Source organism: Typopeltis vanoorti, chromosome 12 (assembly GCF_054136105.1).
Source record: "Typopeltis vanoorti isolate ZY-2024b chromosome 12, IOZ_Tvanoo_1.0, whole genome shotgun sequence".
In the NCBI taxonomy this organism is placed as follows: domain Eukaryota; kingdom Metazoa; phylum Arthropoda; class Arachnida; order Uropygi; family Thelyphonidae; genus Typopeltis; species Typopeltis vanoorti.
The window spans coordinates 16,756,476-16,775,716 of NC_143560.1; the positions used below are offsets into that span (position 1 = coordinate 16,756,476).

General features: G+C 34.1%; 1 protein-coding gene across 3 annotated transcripts in view; it reads right to left on the reverse strand.

Annotated features, from left to right (window-relative positions):
- Positions 1–19,241, reverse strand: part of IleRS (Isoleucyl-tRNA synthetase) — a 410,216-nt gene that overhangs the window by 128,070 nt on the left and 262,905 nt on the right. For all 3 annotated transcript variants that reach the window (XM_090401998.1, XM_090401999.1, XM_090402000.1), the window contains exons 19-21: positions 13,018–13,138; positions 11,753–11,844; positions 5,178–5,255 (exon numbers count right to left, since the gene is read on the reverse strand). In XM_090401998.1, coding sequence (XP_090258124.1) covers positions 5,178–5,255; positions 11,753–11,844; positions 13,018–13,138 — 291 coding nt within the window. The remainder of the gene's footprint in view (positions 1–5,177; positions 5,256–11,752; positions 11,845–13,017; positions 13,139–19,241) is intronic.

The window sequence follows — 19,241 nt, forward strand, 5'->3', positions numbered from 1 at the left end:
ACCTAGTGAAGAATCACTGAAATAGAGGCGAGCAATTGATGTTGACATGAAGTTGCAAGTTATAAAACAATATTAAGCTGGTAAGCCCATCAATGTGACCACACATGATGGTCTCATTCTACAGTGATGACCATTTTCAAAAATAAGGATAAAATTGCAGAGGCTGTGAAAGGATCTGCTTCCATTAAATCGACGATAGTGATGAAGCAACAACAAGGTCCTATCAGTGATATGGAAAAGCTACTTGCATCATGGATAGAGGACCTGAACCAAAAGCACATACCCCTTAGCACTATGACCATAACCGCTAAGGCGCGTCTCTTCAACATGTTGAATGAGAAAGGACAGCCAGATATGACTATGAATTCAATTCTTCTTCCGGTTGGTTCATGAGATTAGAGCAGCATTTTGGCTGCATAATGTGAAAATGTATCGTGAATCTGCAAGTGCCGATGAGAAGGCTGCCAAGGAGCTTGTGGAGAAATTGGATAAAATTAATGCAGAGGAAAATTATTTGCCACAGCAAATATTTAATATAGACGAGACCTCCTTGTTTTGGAAAAATGCCCAGGGAGACATTCATCCACAAAAAGCTAAAATCTATGCCTGGTTTCAAAGTTCTTAAAGACTGTATTATGATTCTGTTAGGGGGTAATGTGGCTGGATATAAATTGAAACCATTTGTGATATAACACAGTGAGAATCCACAAGCCTTCAACAACATTAGGAAGCATATGCTTCTAGTTCATTATTGGAGCAATAAGAAGTTGTGGATGACTCAAAAATTGCTTGATGATGTCTTAATCAACTAATGCGAGTGAATGGAAAGGTATTGTCTAAAAGAAAATGTAGAATTTAAAATTTTATTAATTCTAAATAATGCTCCAGATCATCCATCTTACATCGGCGTTCTTCACCCCAATATCAAGGTCATGTTTCTCCCTCCAAACATTACTTCATTGATCCAACCATAGATCAGTGAGTTCTTGCAGTGTTTAAGGCTTTTTATCTACGGAGAACTTTTTCACAAGCCATTTATGCCACTGAAGGAAATGACCAGACTCTCATGCAATTCCGGAAAGCATTCAATATTTATCATGCTATTAAAAATATTGCTGTGGCTTGGGATGAAGTGACCTCTCAATGTATGAGTGGCATATAGAAAAAGACATTAAAAAGGTTTGTGAATGATTTTGGAAGTTCCAAAAAAAATGAAGACCTTTGTAAATTAAGTGAAGAAATAGTGGGCCTAGCAAACAATCTGAATCTCGAAATAAATGATGACCACATAGTTCAACTCATAGAAAGTGCCCCTGAAGAGTTGAACAACAAAGAATTGGTTGAACTGGAGGAACAATATGTTGCCTAAGAGGAAGAACGAGAAAAGGGAAAAGAGAAACAAGAAGCAGTAGTTAAACAATTCATTTCTGCAGGGTCTTGCAGAAATGAATTGCAAATGATTATCTCTGCAGTTAGCGATGTTCTCAAGATGGCTGAAGACATGGACCCCAATTTTGAACACTACTTATTAGTAGAAAGGAAAGTACATGATGCGCTTGTTTATTTGCAAAGCAAATTGGACATTTTCATCAAAAAAAAAAAAAAAAAAAATGTTACACCAAAAGAGCTGCAGCCTGGTCGTTCATATAGGGAAAGTAATGAAGATATGATTGTGGAGGAAGAATTATTTGATTATTCTCCTGTTTTATAGTGGCAGTAATGCACAGTACAGTTTTATAAGGTTTTAAAATTAAATGACAGTATACTTATTACGGTTAAGTTCCTAACCCCCTATAACTCTGTTGATTTAATGTTGACTTAGGTCTGACTGACTTACGTCCTGCTGGATGGAACAGAACCCCGACATAAGTTGAGAGATGACTGTACTTGTATCTCCTTCAATTCTAAATGGTGTCTTTCGCACTATGTAATGTAATACCATGATTTCTGAACAGTTTTTTTCTTGGCACCTTACCAGATGAGTTCTCAACTATTTATCTTAGTGGTAAAAATCTGATCCTGACAACTCAAACATGTGGTGTGAAACCAGCTTTTTCTTCTCCCAGTTTCTCTTCCCCTATTTTTCTTACTGTTCTTATACTTGCACAAAACTTTCCCACCAAAGGTTTCAGCAGGAAAATTTCTCTGTAATGCTTGTAATCGGATTTAGTTCCCTTTTGAGAGATGGGTACTATGAGAACTCTACTCAATCATTTGCAATTTAACCTTCTGAATTATGCACTGCAACACTTTTGAAACTTTTCTATCTCTATCATTGTTGCATTTGCATTGAATATTATCCACTTAGCTGTCTTTCCACATCACCAGTTTTTGATACTCAATTATTGATATATATATGCACACACACTTTTGAATTTATTTCTCTTGAACTTCTTGTTTTATTTTAATAATGTCTCCAGAATAACCAACCTATGACTTTTGGTTAGCTACATTTACACACTGCTTTATTCCTTCTGCATTCCTACTATTAAGCACATGCTAATTTAGTGGCTAGAAACTTTTGATATACATTCTTCTTTTCTATGGTGCCTTTAATTTCCTAACTCCAATGGAGTTTTGATTTTTCTATCCTTGCAAATGACTTCACTACATACTGCCCTAGCAGAATAAATCAATGTTTTCTTCAGAGTTTGCCACTGAGATTCCAACGTGTGGTTCTTGTTTTTGAACTATACTTTCATAAGTTACTCCACTGAAATTCTTTTAAAACTTTCTTATATATATATATATATATATATTTTTTTTTTCCCACATGAAATTTTTATCATTCTGAAAACAAAATAGTGATCACTTCCCACATCTAATCCTCTGTATGCTCCTATGGACTGAATCACCGTGGAAATATTGCTATCAACAATAACAGTCACTGAAAATTTTATTTCTTATGTCTTTTCTCTCTCTCAATCTGGCCTCATAGCCTGAGCTGCTTTGGCTATAATACAAAATAACCAAATCTCCACATGTGCATATCTTCTGTTGGGACAGTGTATTAATCTAGTCAATATCTTGAAGAGATATACAGCAGAGTACTTATTATTAAGTTTGTTCTTTTCTCCAAATTTTCTAGAAACATTTCTGTATGTCTGGTTAACAGATCTTCAACAAGTATCAACTTTTCCGTTTTTACTTATGTCAGCTGCCTTTTCTATTGTGTCAAAAAATTCCTCCACTTCACTCCACTCCAGTCAAGAAGAGTGTCTTCATGTTTAGTGCTGCATGCTATAGCTACTGCTTCCTTTACCTGCTCGTTATTGCCTGAACAGAACATTTTGTATTTTAAAAAATTTCACCTGCTTCTATCTTCTTTGTTTTGCTAACACCAAAACAATGGCATGGCATTTCTTTAATTCTTATGCCAGTTCCACTTCTTTTCTGTTGCAAATACACTAACATAAGACTGAATTATCAATTTGCATCCAGAGTGGATAAACCTAGTCTAATGCAGTATAAAAGTATTGTGGAACCAAAAGCTAGCAACAGTTACTTATACGTTGTGTAACAAATTGTAAAGATGCAGCCATGACAAAAGGTTGTATCATGGATGTGGAACAGAATGATAACTAAACATTCCATCACCAGTACAGCTCATGGCTCATATTGGATGGAGCACAAGGATGGCACCAAACCAGCAAACAAACCTTAGCAACAACAGAAAGGGGATCTTTATCATAAGTAAAAATCCCAACCGATTGTACTAAATGACATGATTGTCATAGTTGATGTGGCAATGCATGAATCTGATGAGTCATGGTTATTTCTGCAACATTCAGAAAGAGTATACATGTTGTACAACTAAGTTCATGGATCCTTCATAGACGGTTGACATCCAGGCTAGCAGGTAAGTTTAAGTGGTCAAAATTAGAACCTGTATTGTATATAGACTAATGTATCACTGTTGCGTGTGTGTGTGTCTACCAGTAGCTCAATGGATACCACATGAACTCTAGCATATCAACATATATTTCTCAAAAGTGATGCAGTTTTCCAGAATAATTATGATACAATGTAAAGAAACTGGTTAGAAAAACTCTTGGATTACATTATCCATTTTGAATGACTGGTAAATGTACCAAATCTCAATCCAGTTAAACCTGTAGGATTTTAGTAAGTGCTTTTGAGAAAGATACATCCTCCATTCAGATAACATGAAAAATGGTAAAATCCCTTTCATGTCACCTGAATTGAAGATATCACAAGTAGATCCACAAGGGTCTACTTGTGAAATGAAACAATAATATGGTACAGACTACTACTGCACTGTTTGGATATATACAGCATGTTCTGTGTTCTTGATGGATCTTTGTTCAGTGATTCTGCTATTCAGTCAGTATATGTCACAGTATTGAGTTTCTGCTGTTCAGTGTGCCATAGACTGAAAGCAGCAAATGCACAACTATGGCATGTTGCACATAGTGAAGGTATTATGCTCTGAAAACCTAGCAACTACACATTTTGGAAAAATAGTGGAAAGAACTGAAATTAAGATAGTACAAATGATAGAGCATAACAGCCATGTTTCCTTATTCTTACAATCACATGTAAGAATTCATGAAATAGTAGTGTCTGTTTATTACAAGCAGTATTACAATTACATCTGAATTACTCTACTCAGATCTGATCTCTAATGACACAGAAAATGGAGGAACAGCAAACAGTAAAGCAATAGCAATCAAGATGTTATCAGCCCTGTAGAATGTTATGTATGGGAACAGATTAATAGAATGCAGCAACACAAGCCGGTAAAAAGATTTTATATATTGAAAGTGAGTAAAATCTTTAAGTAAGCAGTCAGAGAGGTAAAATAAGGAATCACCATTCCTGGAAATAGAGTATGAGGAATGTAAGGACTACATTTTTCTACTATATAATTTTATTTATACATATATTTTTTTAAATAGCTATTAGCACCACACAAAGCTGCTGGCAATGATCATCATATTTCTAATGAGCAACTGCCTTCTCATGGTTAGAAGACTGAATTCTATGCAAAACAGTCTTGTTCAATTTATGCTAAGAGCACTTTGTGGTTACTGTTATAGATTCTGGAATAGAAGAAATGCCTGCAACTTTCAAGTTCCGCACTCTTACTAGATGTGACAATATTCATTAATAGTATATAATTAAAAATATAAACATGATATATAACTCTCACTTACCATCATTTTGATTAATGTGAAGAGAACACTGAAAAGAGTATTCAGAGCAGCATAACAATCATCCTGATTTCCTTCTCCCTATTTATAATGAGATAGGCTTACACAATGGAATTTAACAGTGAAAACTTATTCTATATATATAAAAAAGGTAAGCCGAAAATTGAAACGTTTTTATATCACGTTTTAAATTGGGCCTATTTTAAATCCTACATATATATGTTTGGTATCATTCTTTTCTGAATTTATCCAACTTTAATGTGATAGTGTTAGAATTTCAAATTCTTGTATCTTTTTAAAATTATAAACTAAAAAATAACACAGAAGTCGTAGTTTTTAATTTCAATAAATTCAAAAACTGGCCTACCAGCCTGGAACTCGGGGGATTGGGCACCAACATTTCATTAGAAATGTTGCAACGAACCCGAGAGACGAATACTGGAATTGAAAGAAATAGTTCTTGATTCCTCCCACATGAATAGCAACCTAAGTTACAGTTTGCCAGACTCACATAGTTCCACCAATCACTACTGGTGCACACGTGAATTCACATGCATGCATGTATGTGACGTTTCAACTAGAACTCAGTTTCCAAGTTAAACTTTTATCATAGTTAATTGTCATGTTCCGTTATAGCGGAAATGCAATGCTTTTATGGGCTTTCCATTTTACATATTTTTATGTTGTGACACATGGCGAAGTCAGCTTCCCGACAAAACTAGTAGTAGTGTTCTATCGATGTTAATCAGTTAATTGGGTTCATCAGCGTTTAGTCATTAAAATTTAACAAATATATATATATATATATATATATATATATATATATATATACAGGGTGTTCGGGATAAATTTGACAGTTTCGTAAGGAAAAAGAAAATCTTCTTTGTATCTATTAAATTTAATGAATTGACAAAAAAACATTACAGGCAAAGTTAATTACAATACTATCAACAAGATTTACTCAAAATAACCACCATTAGCATCGATCACAGCTTCAATTCTGCTTCGGAACCTTGAACAAGCTGATGCTACAGTCTCCCTGGGAAGGGCCGCAAAAACTGTTTTAATTTTATCCATTAACTGGGCTTTTGTATTACTGGAAGTGCGATTGGTGTCTTTTTCAACTGCGCCCCATACAAAATAATCCATGGGGTTAAGGTCTGGGGAGTTTGGAGGCCAAACATTTTGACTGGTGAAGTCGTAGAAATTTTCAGACAACCATTTTTGACTTTTCCCAGAGGTGTGGCAAGGGGCCGAATCCTGCTGCCATACATACGGCCTACCATTGGCTACCCTTGTTATCCAGGGCTTGACTACAGTTAGCAACTCCACGAACAAAGCCCGAATTCCAATGCCAGGGTTCTTCAACACCTGTTCCTGCAGATTTGCGAGGAATTCTGCTGTACGAACGCAATCAGATCGTCTGCTAGGGATCTTTCTTCTTGCTACATCCTCGTAGTCACCATTGCAAGTCTCTAGTTCGTGCCTGATTGTTTTTACTGTATTCAGGGAGCATTGGGCAGCAGTCGTAATATCCTTATTTTGATGGAGGGCACGAATCATCATGATACAAGTTATTCTCTTCCATGATTCAGGTGGGTTCCAGCTATCCATCCTTTCGGACATCTTGTATATGAATGAAGAAGGGTCCAAACTTTTAAATGAAGAGAAGTGTGTGTTAATACATGTAACTTACGGAAAAATATAATTAATTATATGTCAAATTTATCCCGAACACCCTGTATATATATATACTAAGGGGGGGGACTCTGCTCCCCCGCACCTACAGCACCCAACACCCTGAGTTCCAGGTTGGTAAGCCGGTTCTCCACTGTTTTGAAATGCCCAACAAATTGTTATTGCATGAAGGTAAACACATTGTTGGATGTCAAACGTTTCAAATTTCGGCTTATCAGCTTAACCCAGCTCAAACAATGAAGAGACAAAAAACGTGACATAAAAACATTTCAAATTTTGGCTTATCTTTTTATATATATAGAATATCTCCATTTATACAAAAACTTCAATAAGTATTACTGAAAAGTCATTTAAACACAATTATTGATTAAGATATATGTGACAAGTGGCCTTACCTACTAGACATCAAGTAAACCAGATTTAATAGATAATCTGCTTTCACGAATACAAACAAGCATGCAAATCCCTATCAACAAGTCAGAGAGAACTGGTAAGCATTTTCCTACTTGAGAAGCCAAGATAGGTAAATTTGTTTTGTGAAAAATAAATTCATATAAACAATGAAATAAAGGACAAGCATTCAAGGAGCAGAAATCAGTAATTTACAATTTTAAACAATTACTTTACACAACCACACTCAATCTTTCAAGCAAAAGTGGTGTGATACGAACTTTTTTTTTCCCCTCACAGAGAGAGAGAGAGAGAGATCTGATAGGCAAAAATATATATTTCATCTAATACCATCATCATCATCAGAAAAATTGCAAGACAAGAAAATAATTTTGTTTAGAATTGGAAAATCAATTCCAACTTTTCAAAAACAGTAACAATTTTATCTTGTTAAATGGCAAAACTTTAAGCAATAATCACTCTACTTTTTGGTGATAGATAATTTTTGCTGTCTAGAGTGAAACCACCTGCATACTGGAGGCATGGAGTGATTTGAAAAAGTTCATGTTTGATCACTGGAGCAGAGTTTTCAGATTATTTAACCCTCAGCTTACCCATAGTACGGATGTCTGTAGGATTACACCTTTTTGAAGTGGGATCCACATAAAAAATACTCCACAAGTGGGGAAAAAAACATACATCAGTAAAAGGCAAAAGAAATATGACTACATATCACATGTAAATATCCCTTACTAAAATTGCTAATCTACTTTGTTCTTTTAACCTCATATAACAACAAAGTTGTTATATTTTGGGTAAACAGGATCTGAAGCATCATCATCATCATGAAATTCCTGCCACATACTCTCAAGAGGTGTACAGGATATGATAGAACTACATGAAAAATAACTAGCTGATAAATTGATACTATCTGCAAAACCAAATAACTAAAAGTATAACAGAAACAAGTAATCTATATTAGGATAACAAAGAAAAAAAATTTTTCTACTAGTGTAACCATTAAGGGACCAAAAAGTCAATAAGTTTATTGAACAACAAATTACATGATAAATAACCACACTAATTAACTTTAATGAAAGTACAGATATTTCATACTGAAAATAACAGTACATCATCAGTGCATAAAAAAGAAGCATATCAAAGAAACAAAATACAAGGTAATACAACAATCAGATTATTAATTAAAAATGGTTGCCATTTGTGCTAGAAATTAATATATTGATAAATAATATTTAAACTATTTTTGATGGTTACATAAAATGAAAATCTCCCAAAAGTTTGGGAGAGAGAGAGAGAGACAATTGTTCAGGTTCAGATTTGGCTGATGTAAAAGGATTTTGCAACTTTCTTTGAAAAGATCATATTTAAAACTGCTTCTATAGTGAAGACGAGCTTTATTACATGGATGCTGTGTTTGGTGTCAATACTATGTTGTGCAGACCAGACTTTTGAGGTTTCTTGTATTCAATATAATACTGATGTCCATTAATTCTTTTTTCACAGAATGTCCTGTCTATCCAAAGTATGTCAAATTACATTCACAAGGTATCTGGTAAACACCAGCTAATGATAGAGGTGACAATCTGTCTTTTGTATATAGTAGTTTACCATTCTTGGACATCCTTCTTATTCACACATTGTCTGGTAATTTGTCAACTAGTGTTTATTGAAAACCTACCTTTACTGGCAGATACATTAATCAAAGTCTGCTCATCACGCCTCTCAAAAAAATCAAGTCTTTAATTAATAGAGAACATAATGTATACCGCTCTATTTCAAGCTTACAACAAGAACTTCTCACTACCAAAACTTTAATGGAATTTAATGGTTGCAACCCTCATCAAATCTAGCAGATAACTGACTCCTATGTTCTAACACCTAAGGATTCTTCAACAGACTGCAGGGTTTCATTCACTTGCATTTCTGTTATCTCTGAACTTACTGGTAGAATTTTGAAGAAGTATCACCTTATTCTCACATATTTTCCTATCAACAAAATTTCTCATCTGTTGCTATCTACAAAAGACAAAGTGTTACCTCTATTATTGTTACCTCTATATAATCTGACATATTTTGGGCAGACAGGCCATTCTGTGGAAAACAGAATTATTAATGAACATCAGTATTATATTGAATACATGAAACCTCAAAAGTCTGGTCTGGCATAACACAGTACTGACACTAAACACAGTATCCAGGGATGAAGATCATCTTCAACATAGAAGCAGTTTTAAATATGAATGCCTTTTCAAAGCCCTTTTACATTGTCGAATCTGAATCAAAACAATTATCTCTCGGTCCCAAAAGTTTAGGAGATTCTCGTTTTATGTAAATATTATTATTATTATTATTATTATTATCTGAGACTTCCAGGGAGTCAAGGACTCATCGAGGGAGGCTGTAAATTACCAGCTATCATACCTTCCCTTAAATTCATTTAAATATCAAAAATATTTTTTTTTAATAATATTATTTATTAATATATTAATTTCTAGTATGCAGCAACTGTTTTTAATTGGTAAACTGATTGTTGTATGTACTTTGTATTCCTGTTTCTTTGCTTTGCTATGCAGTGATGATGTACTGCTATTTTCAGTACAAAATATCTGTACTTTCATTTCATTAAAGTTAATTACTGTGGTTACATTTATAGTTATGCCATAGGTACCTTTAAAGATTAAAAAATAAGTTTATTGGTCTTGGAATGAGGATTCTTATCTTCCTGCACTGCCTCAAAGCATGTCAGCTAACTTGTAAACTTTGCTTCCCCTGCTGCACAATGACACACACACACACACACTATAGAGCTTCAAAAATTGGTAACTCAAAATAGTTATGCAACTGTTGTATTACGAATGCAGTATTTTAGGCTTGGAATATCCAAGGACTTAAAGATACCTATGTCACCTTATATTAAATACCAAATGTAAGTAATAAACATGCTCAGAGACTATCAATTTTTGTTTTGACAAAAAAAAAATTGATAGTAGCCTCTACACCCTCAAGGAGTGTAGAGGCTACTATGACAGCATTACATGATTAAGTTTACATTACTGTTACTTTTCTCTCTTACAAAAGGGGATCTTGGCTTCACCTATCCTTAATCTCAATAATACATAAATCATCAGACAGGATGACATCTTGCTTCATGGGTGATATTTACCTCTAGCTTCTCTTAACATAAACATATCATATCAATACCTTCCTCAGTTCCTAAAATACTAGGTGTTCTTTTCCACTCAAGGTACTATTTCCACCCATCCACTAATGCTATACAAATCTGAAATCTGCTCATCATAATGGTGCTGCTCATGTTTGGGATGGTAAACCTAAAACCTATCTAAAAATTCTTGTTACTGTCCAGAGGAAAGCAATTTGCTCAAACAATCCTTCTCTTATTGTATCATCAATCTCTCATGGACACACTGTTTAACACCCCAACCGGCCATGATGTTTATACTGACAGCTAAATCTGGATACAATTCTGTAACACCCATTGAATAACATGGATAAGAAGTGCAATTTGGTCTCATTATTTCATCCACCTTGGCCAGTAAGGAGGGTAAGCTCTGTGTTTTCTAGATAATTCCATGGTCTTCGAAATCACTTTTTCACTTTCTGTTGGGCCTGTTAAAACTCAAGCAGCAGTTGACCAACATCCCTTTTCAGTATAACTGCAAACAGAGTGAACCTGGTTCTCCTATTCCTCTTTTATCTATCTCTGTAATAGCCTTCCTAATGAAGTGTTCCTTAACAACTAAAAACTCCAACTCTTCAAGAAAAATGTCAATAAACTATATCTCACAGTAAGTAAAGGTAGAAGTGCCATATGAAGCACTTCTACCTTTAGTGTGCAGGATTGATATTACAAAAACTGTTCATTGTTATCTTTGCAATAGACTGATATTTAAGTCAAACTATAATTTATTAAACCTATAGTCTTTAGTACCATGGCGGGAAGAAAGTTCAGAAACAGGAAGATACTTCTTAACATTTAATCTGAAGACCTACATGTTTACTCTTTATGAAATACAAAAGGAAGAGGGAGTGGAGGTGTTTCAAAGTAGCACTGTATAGAAGAAATGAATAAAGAGTAAGAACAACTTCTGCTATGAGTTTGGTGATGAACTGTAAAGAAGTGATGAATAGCTGCTGTACAGTATGTGCATCAGAAATGTTTTTCTGAGAAAATTAGGTTGAAAATGAGGATAGCAGCAAATGGAATACCAAAAGAAGTTCTATGAAACATGCATTTCCAAAGTAGTACAACATTGCAGAAAAATGTGGCTAATTTTAATGTTTCCCAACTTATTTGCAAATACGACATCCTACTTGCTACAATGGAGATTCAATGTCCTCATATTGTCTAATTATTGAGCATCCAAATAACTTTTTTCACTTCTTGTTTATAAACTAATATTATAAGTAATGGTTATTTAATATTACCAAGATTAAAAATTATTCCTTACCTTTAATCTTTTTCTGTTCATTCTAACATACCAATTAGTCAACTGATCCACAAATTTCAAAAGTCGTGGAACCACAGTATAAAGACGATAAGCTAAAATAAAAAAAAATAAAAAAATTAAATTAATCAATAGCAGGAAATCAAAACTAATTCATTAAGGAAATATTAAACAAAATAAATGCACAGACATCATACAGTTTATAGAAAAATTTATAAATTCTTTAAGCAGAAGAAAAACATACCTTGAATAACCATATAAAAAAAGAGAAGGGAACAGGGAAGCAAGAAACTAAAATTTCAGATGCTACATTCCATTTTCTGAACACACACACCCCAACTCAACATCACCAGAGTTAAAGATCGGTACTATCAACATAAGAAGCCTGAATGGCAAAGAAATGGAGCTAGCTGAAGAATTAGATAAGTACCAGATCGACATGATAGGAGTGACTAAAACAAAAAAGACAAAAACTGGTGAGATCTTTCTGAGCAATAAATACAAAATGTTATATTCAGGCAATGACAATCAAGGAAAAGGAGTAGCCATAGTATTCAACACAAAATAAGAGGCTAATCTTCTTGAATGGCAGTCCATCTCAAATAGAGTAATGTGGCATCAATGTTGGCCAAGTTGGTATGGTAGGATGTCAATCGAATAAATTCATATGGAATAAGAGAGAAATTAGTCGGAATACTAAATTAGCTGTATACAAGACAGTGTTCAAACCAGTTTTAACTTATGGATCTGAGAGCTGGGTCAGAAGTAAAACACTTGACCAAAGACTTGAGACCACAGATATGAGGGTCCTGAGAAAGATTAGAGGCGTGAACAGATGGCATCAATGGCAATATCATATTAAAAACAAGGATATTAGGAAAGAACTTGACATTGTCAGCATCCAGGAATGCGTTAGCAGAGCTAATCTTAGGTGGTATGGTCACTTAAACAGAATGGACGAAGAAAGATTAGCAAAACAAATGTTCTCTGCCAGATTGGCAGGAAAATGACCCAGAGGAAGACCAAGATATAGGTGGATTGATACAGTAAAAAGCCTTACATGATAAAAATATAAAATCTGATAATGTTGGAGTTTTGACAAGTAACAGACTGATTTGGAGGAAAAGTTGTCTCACAAAACTCCAATAAATTCTTCATTCTTATTTTTTTCTGCTGCATACATGCCAACAGATATATGCAGATTATGCAGAAAGACAGGCCATTAGGCCTAATATATATTATATGAAAGATGAGATAAAATAACTTACCAGACATTTCTTGTTTTATAAATAACACCAAACTTTCTGTAAATGACAGGATCCATTTATCCATAATATTAGAAACCTTTTTCTGTTTACTCTGCCCATGGATAAAATGAATATTCCACTCCTAGAGATAACAAATATACATAAAATAAGGTGTATTAAAAATAACATTCACAAACTGTACGTATATTTTTATGCATATATACATTCATATTCAGGGAATAATGCTACTTTTAGATTTTATAAATCTGGGAAGTTTGTAATCAATGTGCATAGAATAGAACATTAAATCTGAATCAAATAACGGCATGTCATTTGGAAAAATGTTTTTTTGACAAGTTCACACTGAGTAGTGTCTGCACCCATGGGCACCACCTGCAGGGATTCACTTTCTACTACACACATGCTGCTCTTTTGGTAGGATTTTATTTGTAAAACTAGTATTCGTGAACTGTCTTGATGATATCAAAACTCTCAAATACAATTCAAACCTGATTTAACATTTTTATGCACATGTATATATATCTTTCTTTACTTTATATGAATCATTTTCTTTCTGCACTCAATGACTACAGCTGTTATGATGTATTTTCTGCAACTGAAAATTTGAAAGAGGATGATAGAACAAATGTGTTTAGCTAGATAATGTTTGGTGCCACAATAAAACTATTTTGCTTGCATGTATGCAACATGGTGTATGTGGGATGGAACATGTTTTTTTATTATAAAGTGTCATTCCATTTCTAATTACACTAATCATTACTAAATATAGTACATAAACTGTAAAGGTCACTGTACTGTATTTAACGATACAATAAAACTAGTCGTTTTTCATGATTCTGCAGTATAGTGTCTGTTGAGGATGAAATGTGTTTCACATTATCAGAACATTTTCATTCCAGTCTTGACAGAAAAGCTGATGACACACCAAAAAAAAAATTATGTAACGAATGTAGAATTTGTGAAAGAGTGGATAATTCTGATGTCAATGGGGAATTATTTATGTATATATTACATAAAAAATGTCAAAAAAAAGTGTATACTGCTCATCAGTGAATAAAAGAAAATTTTTAGAAAACAAAGCAAAATATAAATAAAACAGAAATAAATACACATAACAAGCAAAACAAAGTGTACAAGATGATTTGCTGCTTCACCAATGGGTATTCCTACCATGTCTAGATGAATTGCCTGATCAACATTATTAGTTCACTCGAGTAGTCCTGATAATTATTTAATGAGCTACCAAATATATACAGCTGCTGTTCATTATTGGTTGGTCATTTATATTTCCCAAACAAATCTCTTTCCCTCTCCTTATAATTTTTTTAAAATGATACTTATCATAAATGCACATACACATGTCCAGAGTTTATATGATTATTTTATTTGCTTCACCTAATAACTTTAGAACACCCATGTAATATCACAAATCTAAGTTATTACTAATTCATCTGCCAGTCATGAAAATATTTCTAATCATACCTGTTCTTTCTCTTCCTTATATTTGCCAATCCCACATGGCTCATTAAATGTTGGTTCACATAATTACAGCTTTTAGTAATTCAAATATACCAACCAAATATAGTGTTCTCCTTAATCATGAAATGATTAAGACAAACATGTTTGCCTCCCCTATGTAGATTTCGTTACAACTGAAGAACCATGTCTGGCAACAAGCAAACATAAAATTGTGGCAGCACGCAGTTTTTTCTTTTGTTAAGATGGTGATGAGAGAATTCTGATCACCCCAACAAATGTGTTAAAAATCCAGGGCTTATAATGAGAGATGAACCAGAATATTCTCAGGATGCGAGATGCTCAACTCGGATGACTTTATAAACAATATAAACAATTTATGACTTTATAAACAATAGTATATCCACATTAATTGTTTGGTTTTATTTCAATCTTTGAGGGAAAGAATGATAATAATATTCCATTTCACTTTGAGCATATGGTTAATGAAGTTTTATTTTTTTCTTAGTAAACTAAATCCATCACATTTAAAAAGGGGCTTGATTAAAGGGGCACGATGTGAAGTTATTACTAAAATATTAACAGCATATGATAAATTAGCAGCACAGGTTATTTCCAGGCACTGATTTAATATTGACAATAATGAAGATAATGATAATGCTGAGGTTAGTTCCATCCTTATGTTTTCTGTAGTTCGTTGCCTTGAGTGCATCCCTTATAAGCACAGGGAGCATTTAGTATGTTCATTCAATGTGTTTAAATGTTTAAACTCTTATTTATCTTATAGTAGAATGTTCCTAATGTCAATTATTAAACTTATTCACATGGTTAAAAGATGCTTCCATGTTTGCTTACTGGAGTAATCATGTGTTAAACACACTCAGTATTACACTAATGCACATATAAAATTAACAGCATATGATAAATTTAAATTAGGCCACACATTTAAAAATAACATGGGCCATTTCCACACTAATTTAATCTTGGTACCCACTGATGCAAACAACAATTGAGATAAGCTCTACTCTTAGCATAGCAAAGAAATGGCTATTTTCATGATATTAATTTCATTTATTTGGCTTATTCCATCATTTGAAATTAAATGAAAGTCAATTATCATGAATGACTTCCAGGCAGAATGATTTTTTCCCAGTGTCAATTATTAAAAAGATTATCACACTAAATAAGTAGCTGTAGTTCATCAGATTATTCAGCTTACTCAAAACCTATTACCAAAATCCATAATTTCAACCATTATCAATGTCTGCAAACTTCCAGAATGAGATTAGAACACAACCATTAATATGTTCCATAAGTGATTGTATATAACTGATGACAGTTATATGAAATATTTTTTATGCAGTGGAATGGATAAAAAAATGTTTCATTAAAGAATATGACAATTTTATTAAGTGCCATTAACCTTGTTATACTTCTAGTGGCTCACATGACTCATTTACATTCCATCACATCGCACCTTTACAGAACCTATAACATTAACAGGATATGCAAACTGCACAGATTTATGGCAAATCAGCAAGATATACTTGTACTGAAAATAACAGTGCATTGGCAAAATGAACAAGCTAATTAAAATGAGGTCAGGCATAATACAAAGGTAATAAAATAATTATTCATCATCATCAAATTCCTGATATATATCCTTAGACAGGGTGGTACTACATGAAAAAGTTACACCACTACTAACTTCCAATCAACAATTTTCCTCCAAATTAATTGATTACCTGTCAAGACTCCAACATTATCAGATTTTATATTTCTGACTTTTAAGGCACTTTTTACTGTATCAATCCATCTACATCTTGATCTTCCTCTGGATCTTTTTTCTGCCAAATAGCTTGGTTGGCAGAAAAAGTTTTGCTAATCTTTCCTCTCCCATTCTATTTAAGTGACCATGCCACCTGAGATTAGTTCTACTAACATAGGCATCCCTGAATGCTTACAATGGCAAGTTCTTTCCTAACATTCTCATTTTTAATGTGATACTGCCATTGATGCCATCAGTTGAACCATTAATCTTTCCCAAAACTCTCATATCAGGCTTGCTCCGTTCTTTGATCAAGTGTATTATTTCTAACCCAGCTCTTAGATCCATAAGCTAAAATTGGTTTGGGCACAGTCTTGTATACAGCTAATTTATTGTTTTGACGAATTTCTTTCTTATTCCATATAAATTTATTCAGCTGACTTCCTACCATACCAGCTTTACTAATTCTGTTGTCTATTTACATATTCTATAAGTTCATCATTCAGGATATAGTTGATGTTTTCAACGTTTCTGATTATTTTCATTGTCTTTGTATTGCTGATTTTCAAACCAAATTCATCTCAACAGTTATTCAATTTAGTATGGGAATCTTGCAAGTTGTACTGCATTTATTCAGAGGTATAACATCATCTGCATAAAGTAAAGAGCTAAGATTAACATCACCAATTTTGATATCAGATTTACTAACTTTCCTTCATAATGCTATTATGGTTGTGCCTTATAATACATCTCATGCTGCATCGGTTGTTACACAGATTAATTAGAGCCATATTCAGGGATTAGGTCCTGTTCGAGAAGTATATTACAGTCTCCAACAAAAGTCAGTGATATTGTGAATGAGCAACATAGAGCATATAAGATTAATCTTAGAAGGGAATTTTACATAGGCACATTGAACGTTAAGGGTCTACAGATGAGTACTCTTGAGACTGTCTGTAAAGAGATAGATAGGTATAAAATTGACATCCTGGGAATTACAGAAACCAGATGTAACGGACAAGGTCACTTCAAAAGACAGGATGGTAAGCTAGTTGTTTACTCAGGTGGTGACTCAAAGCATCATGGGGTAGCTGTGATACTGAAGATAGCTCAGGAAAGAAGCCTTTTTGGTTATAACCATTTTAATGATAGAATACTTTCTATCAGAGTTAAGGCTCAGCCTACCAATGTATCAGTCGTAGTAATTTATGGACCCCACACGGATACATCAGAAGAAGAGAGTGAGGAATTCTATGAAAACTTACAGACCGTTTTGGACTGAATATCAAAGAGAGACATACTTTATATCTTAGAGGACTTAAATGCAAAAGTGGGAAAGAGTATGAGACTTAGGCAGAGTGCGGCATGTTTGGTCTTGGGTGAATGTAACACCCATGGTGAAAGATGTTTGAATTTGCCCATGCTAACAGATTAGTTATTACCAATGTTAAATCTTGAATGAAAGAGACGTTATAATGTGTTACCTTTCATTCAGATTTAACAAGAATCTAAATTCTTGATGTAACACTTGTACATTGTTACAATAAAAGGAAATTGAATGTAAATGAAATGATAATAACATCCTTGATTTGAAATTTTCTGAATATTGTAGTGTCAAATGTCTTATAAAGAAAAAAAAAAGGGGGGGGGGGGAAGGGAAGCAATTTAGTAATGGGTGAAGTATGTGTTAGTATGCGAACATTAGGCTAAAATCCCAGACAAGATAAGAAGATTAAATCATGACCTGAGGCCATCACGTACGCAAGCGCCTACGTTGTGCTTGTGTGTGTGTGGGGGGTCTCCCATGGACAAGAACGAGAATCGTCGGAACGGAGTGCAGAGGAATTGAGGTGCCGTGTGAAGGTCATCTAGGGAGTATACAGTTTTTTGCTGACACAAAAAAAAGGCTGTTGCCTTTTAGTTTTTGCCTCGGATCTGTTCCAGTGAGGGCTGGGTGAGATGAATGAGAGCGGCTATGCGACCAAGTAGAATGCCATCGTGCATATAGGTCTCGGCATAGCAGGTCAGTGTAGGCCAAGAAGAAAATGTGGAACCTCGTGGACCAACATCGGCAGCAGTGCTTCGTGATCATCATAGGCAACGAATCGTGATCATATTTACACTACCTTCCAGAAGCAAGAACCTAAGGAATGTATCAGCCAGGTAACCTCGTCAAAAAGGGACCAGATGAAGAAAACGTGGGCCGTATAATTCCAGTTGATGATCGCAAACATAAGCCAGTGAGATCCCGACACCTCAGTAAAGTAAGAACTTTTTTTAAAATTTTGTATACAAAGAAAGTTAGATTGTGACGGTAAAAGAGACTAAGTAGAATTGTGATTTATGAAGTGTTGTAGGACTTTAGGAGTTGAACCATGAATATGGAATGATTGATCTGAGTCAGATAACTTGGAAAAGTGCAGTGTGAAAAATATTTTAGTTTGTCATTGTCGGGTAGTTCTTGAACCATTAATTGTGTGAAAATAATCTAGGGGTGTTAAGTAATTAGAAGGACATCCCATTTTAATAGTGCACCTAAACCTCTTTTTACGCGATAGATATGTTCCTAAAAATTACGCGTAAATAGAATTCGCATAAAAAGAACTACTGACTCCATAGAAAAAGTGAAGATTGGTTCCAAACCTGAAATATAAGCAAAATAATGAAAAAAACAAACAAACATTAAATTCATTAGGATCATAAGATTTTTATTTACATTTCATGGAGAACACACATACATATAATGAATTTTAATAACTTTAAAAAAAACATATTCATTTCAGTTGTTTACTAAGGATTCTAAAAAAAAAATTATGTTTAGCTGATCCTACAGGTAGTAAAGACCAAGGCAACTCGTGGTAAAGGTGGCATAAGCCACCTTTACCACGAGTTGCCTTGGTCTTGCACTACCTGTAGGATCAGCTAGACTTGCATCACTTGCAGGCGCAAACTTGACTTGTTTGTCTGTTTGCTTACTTGG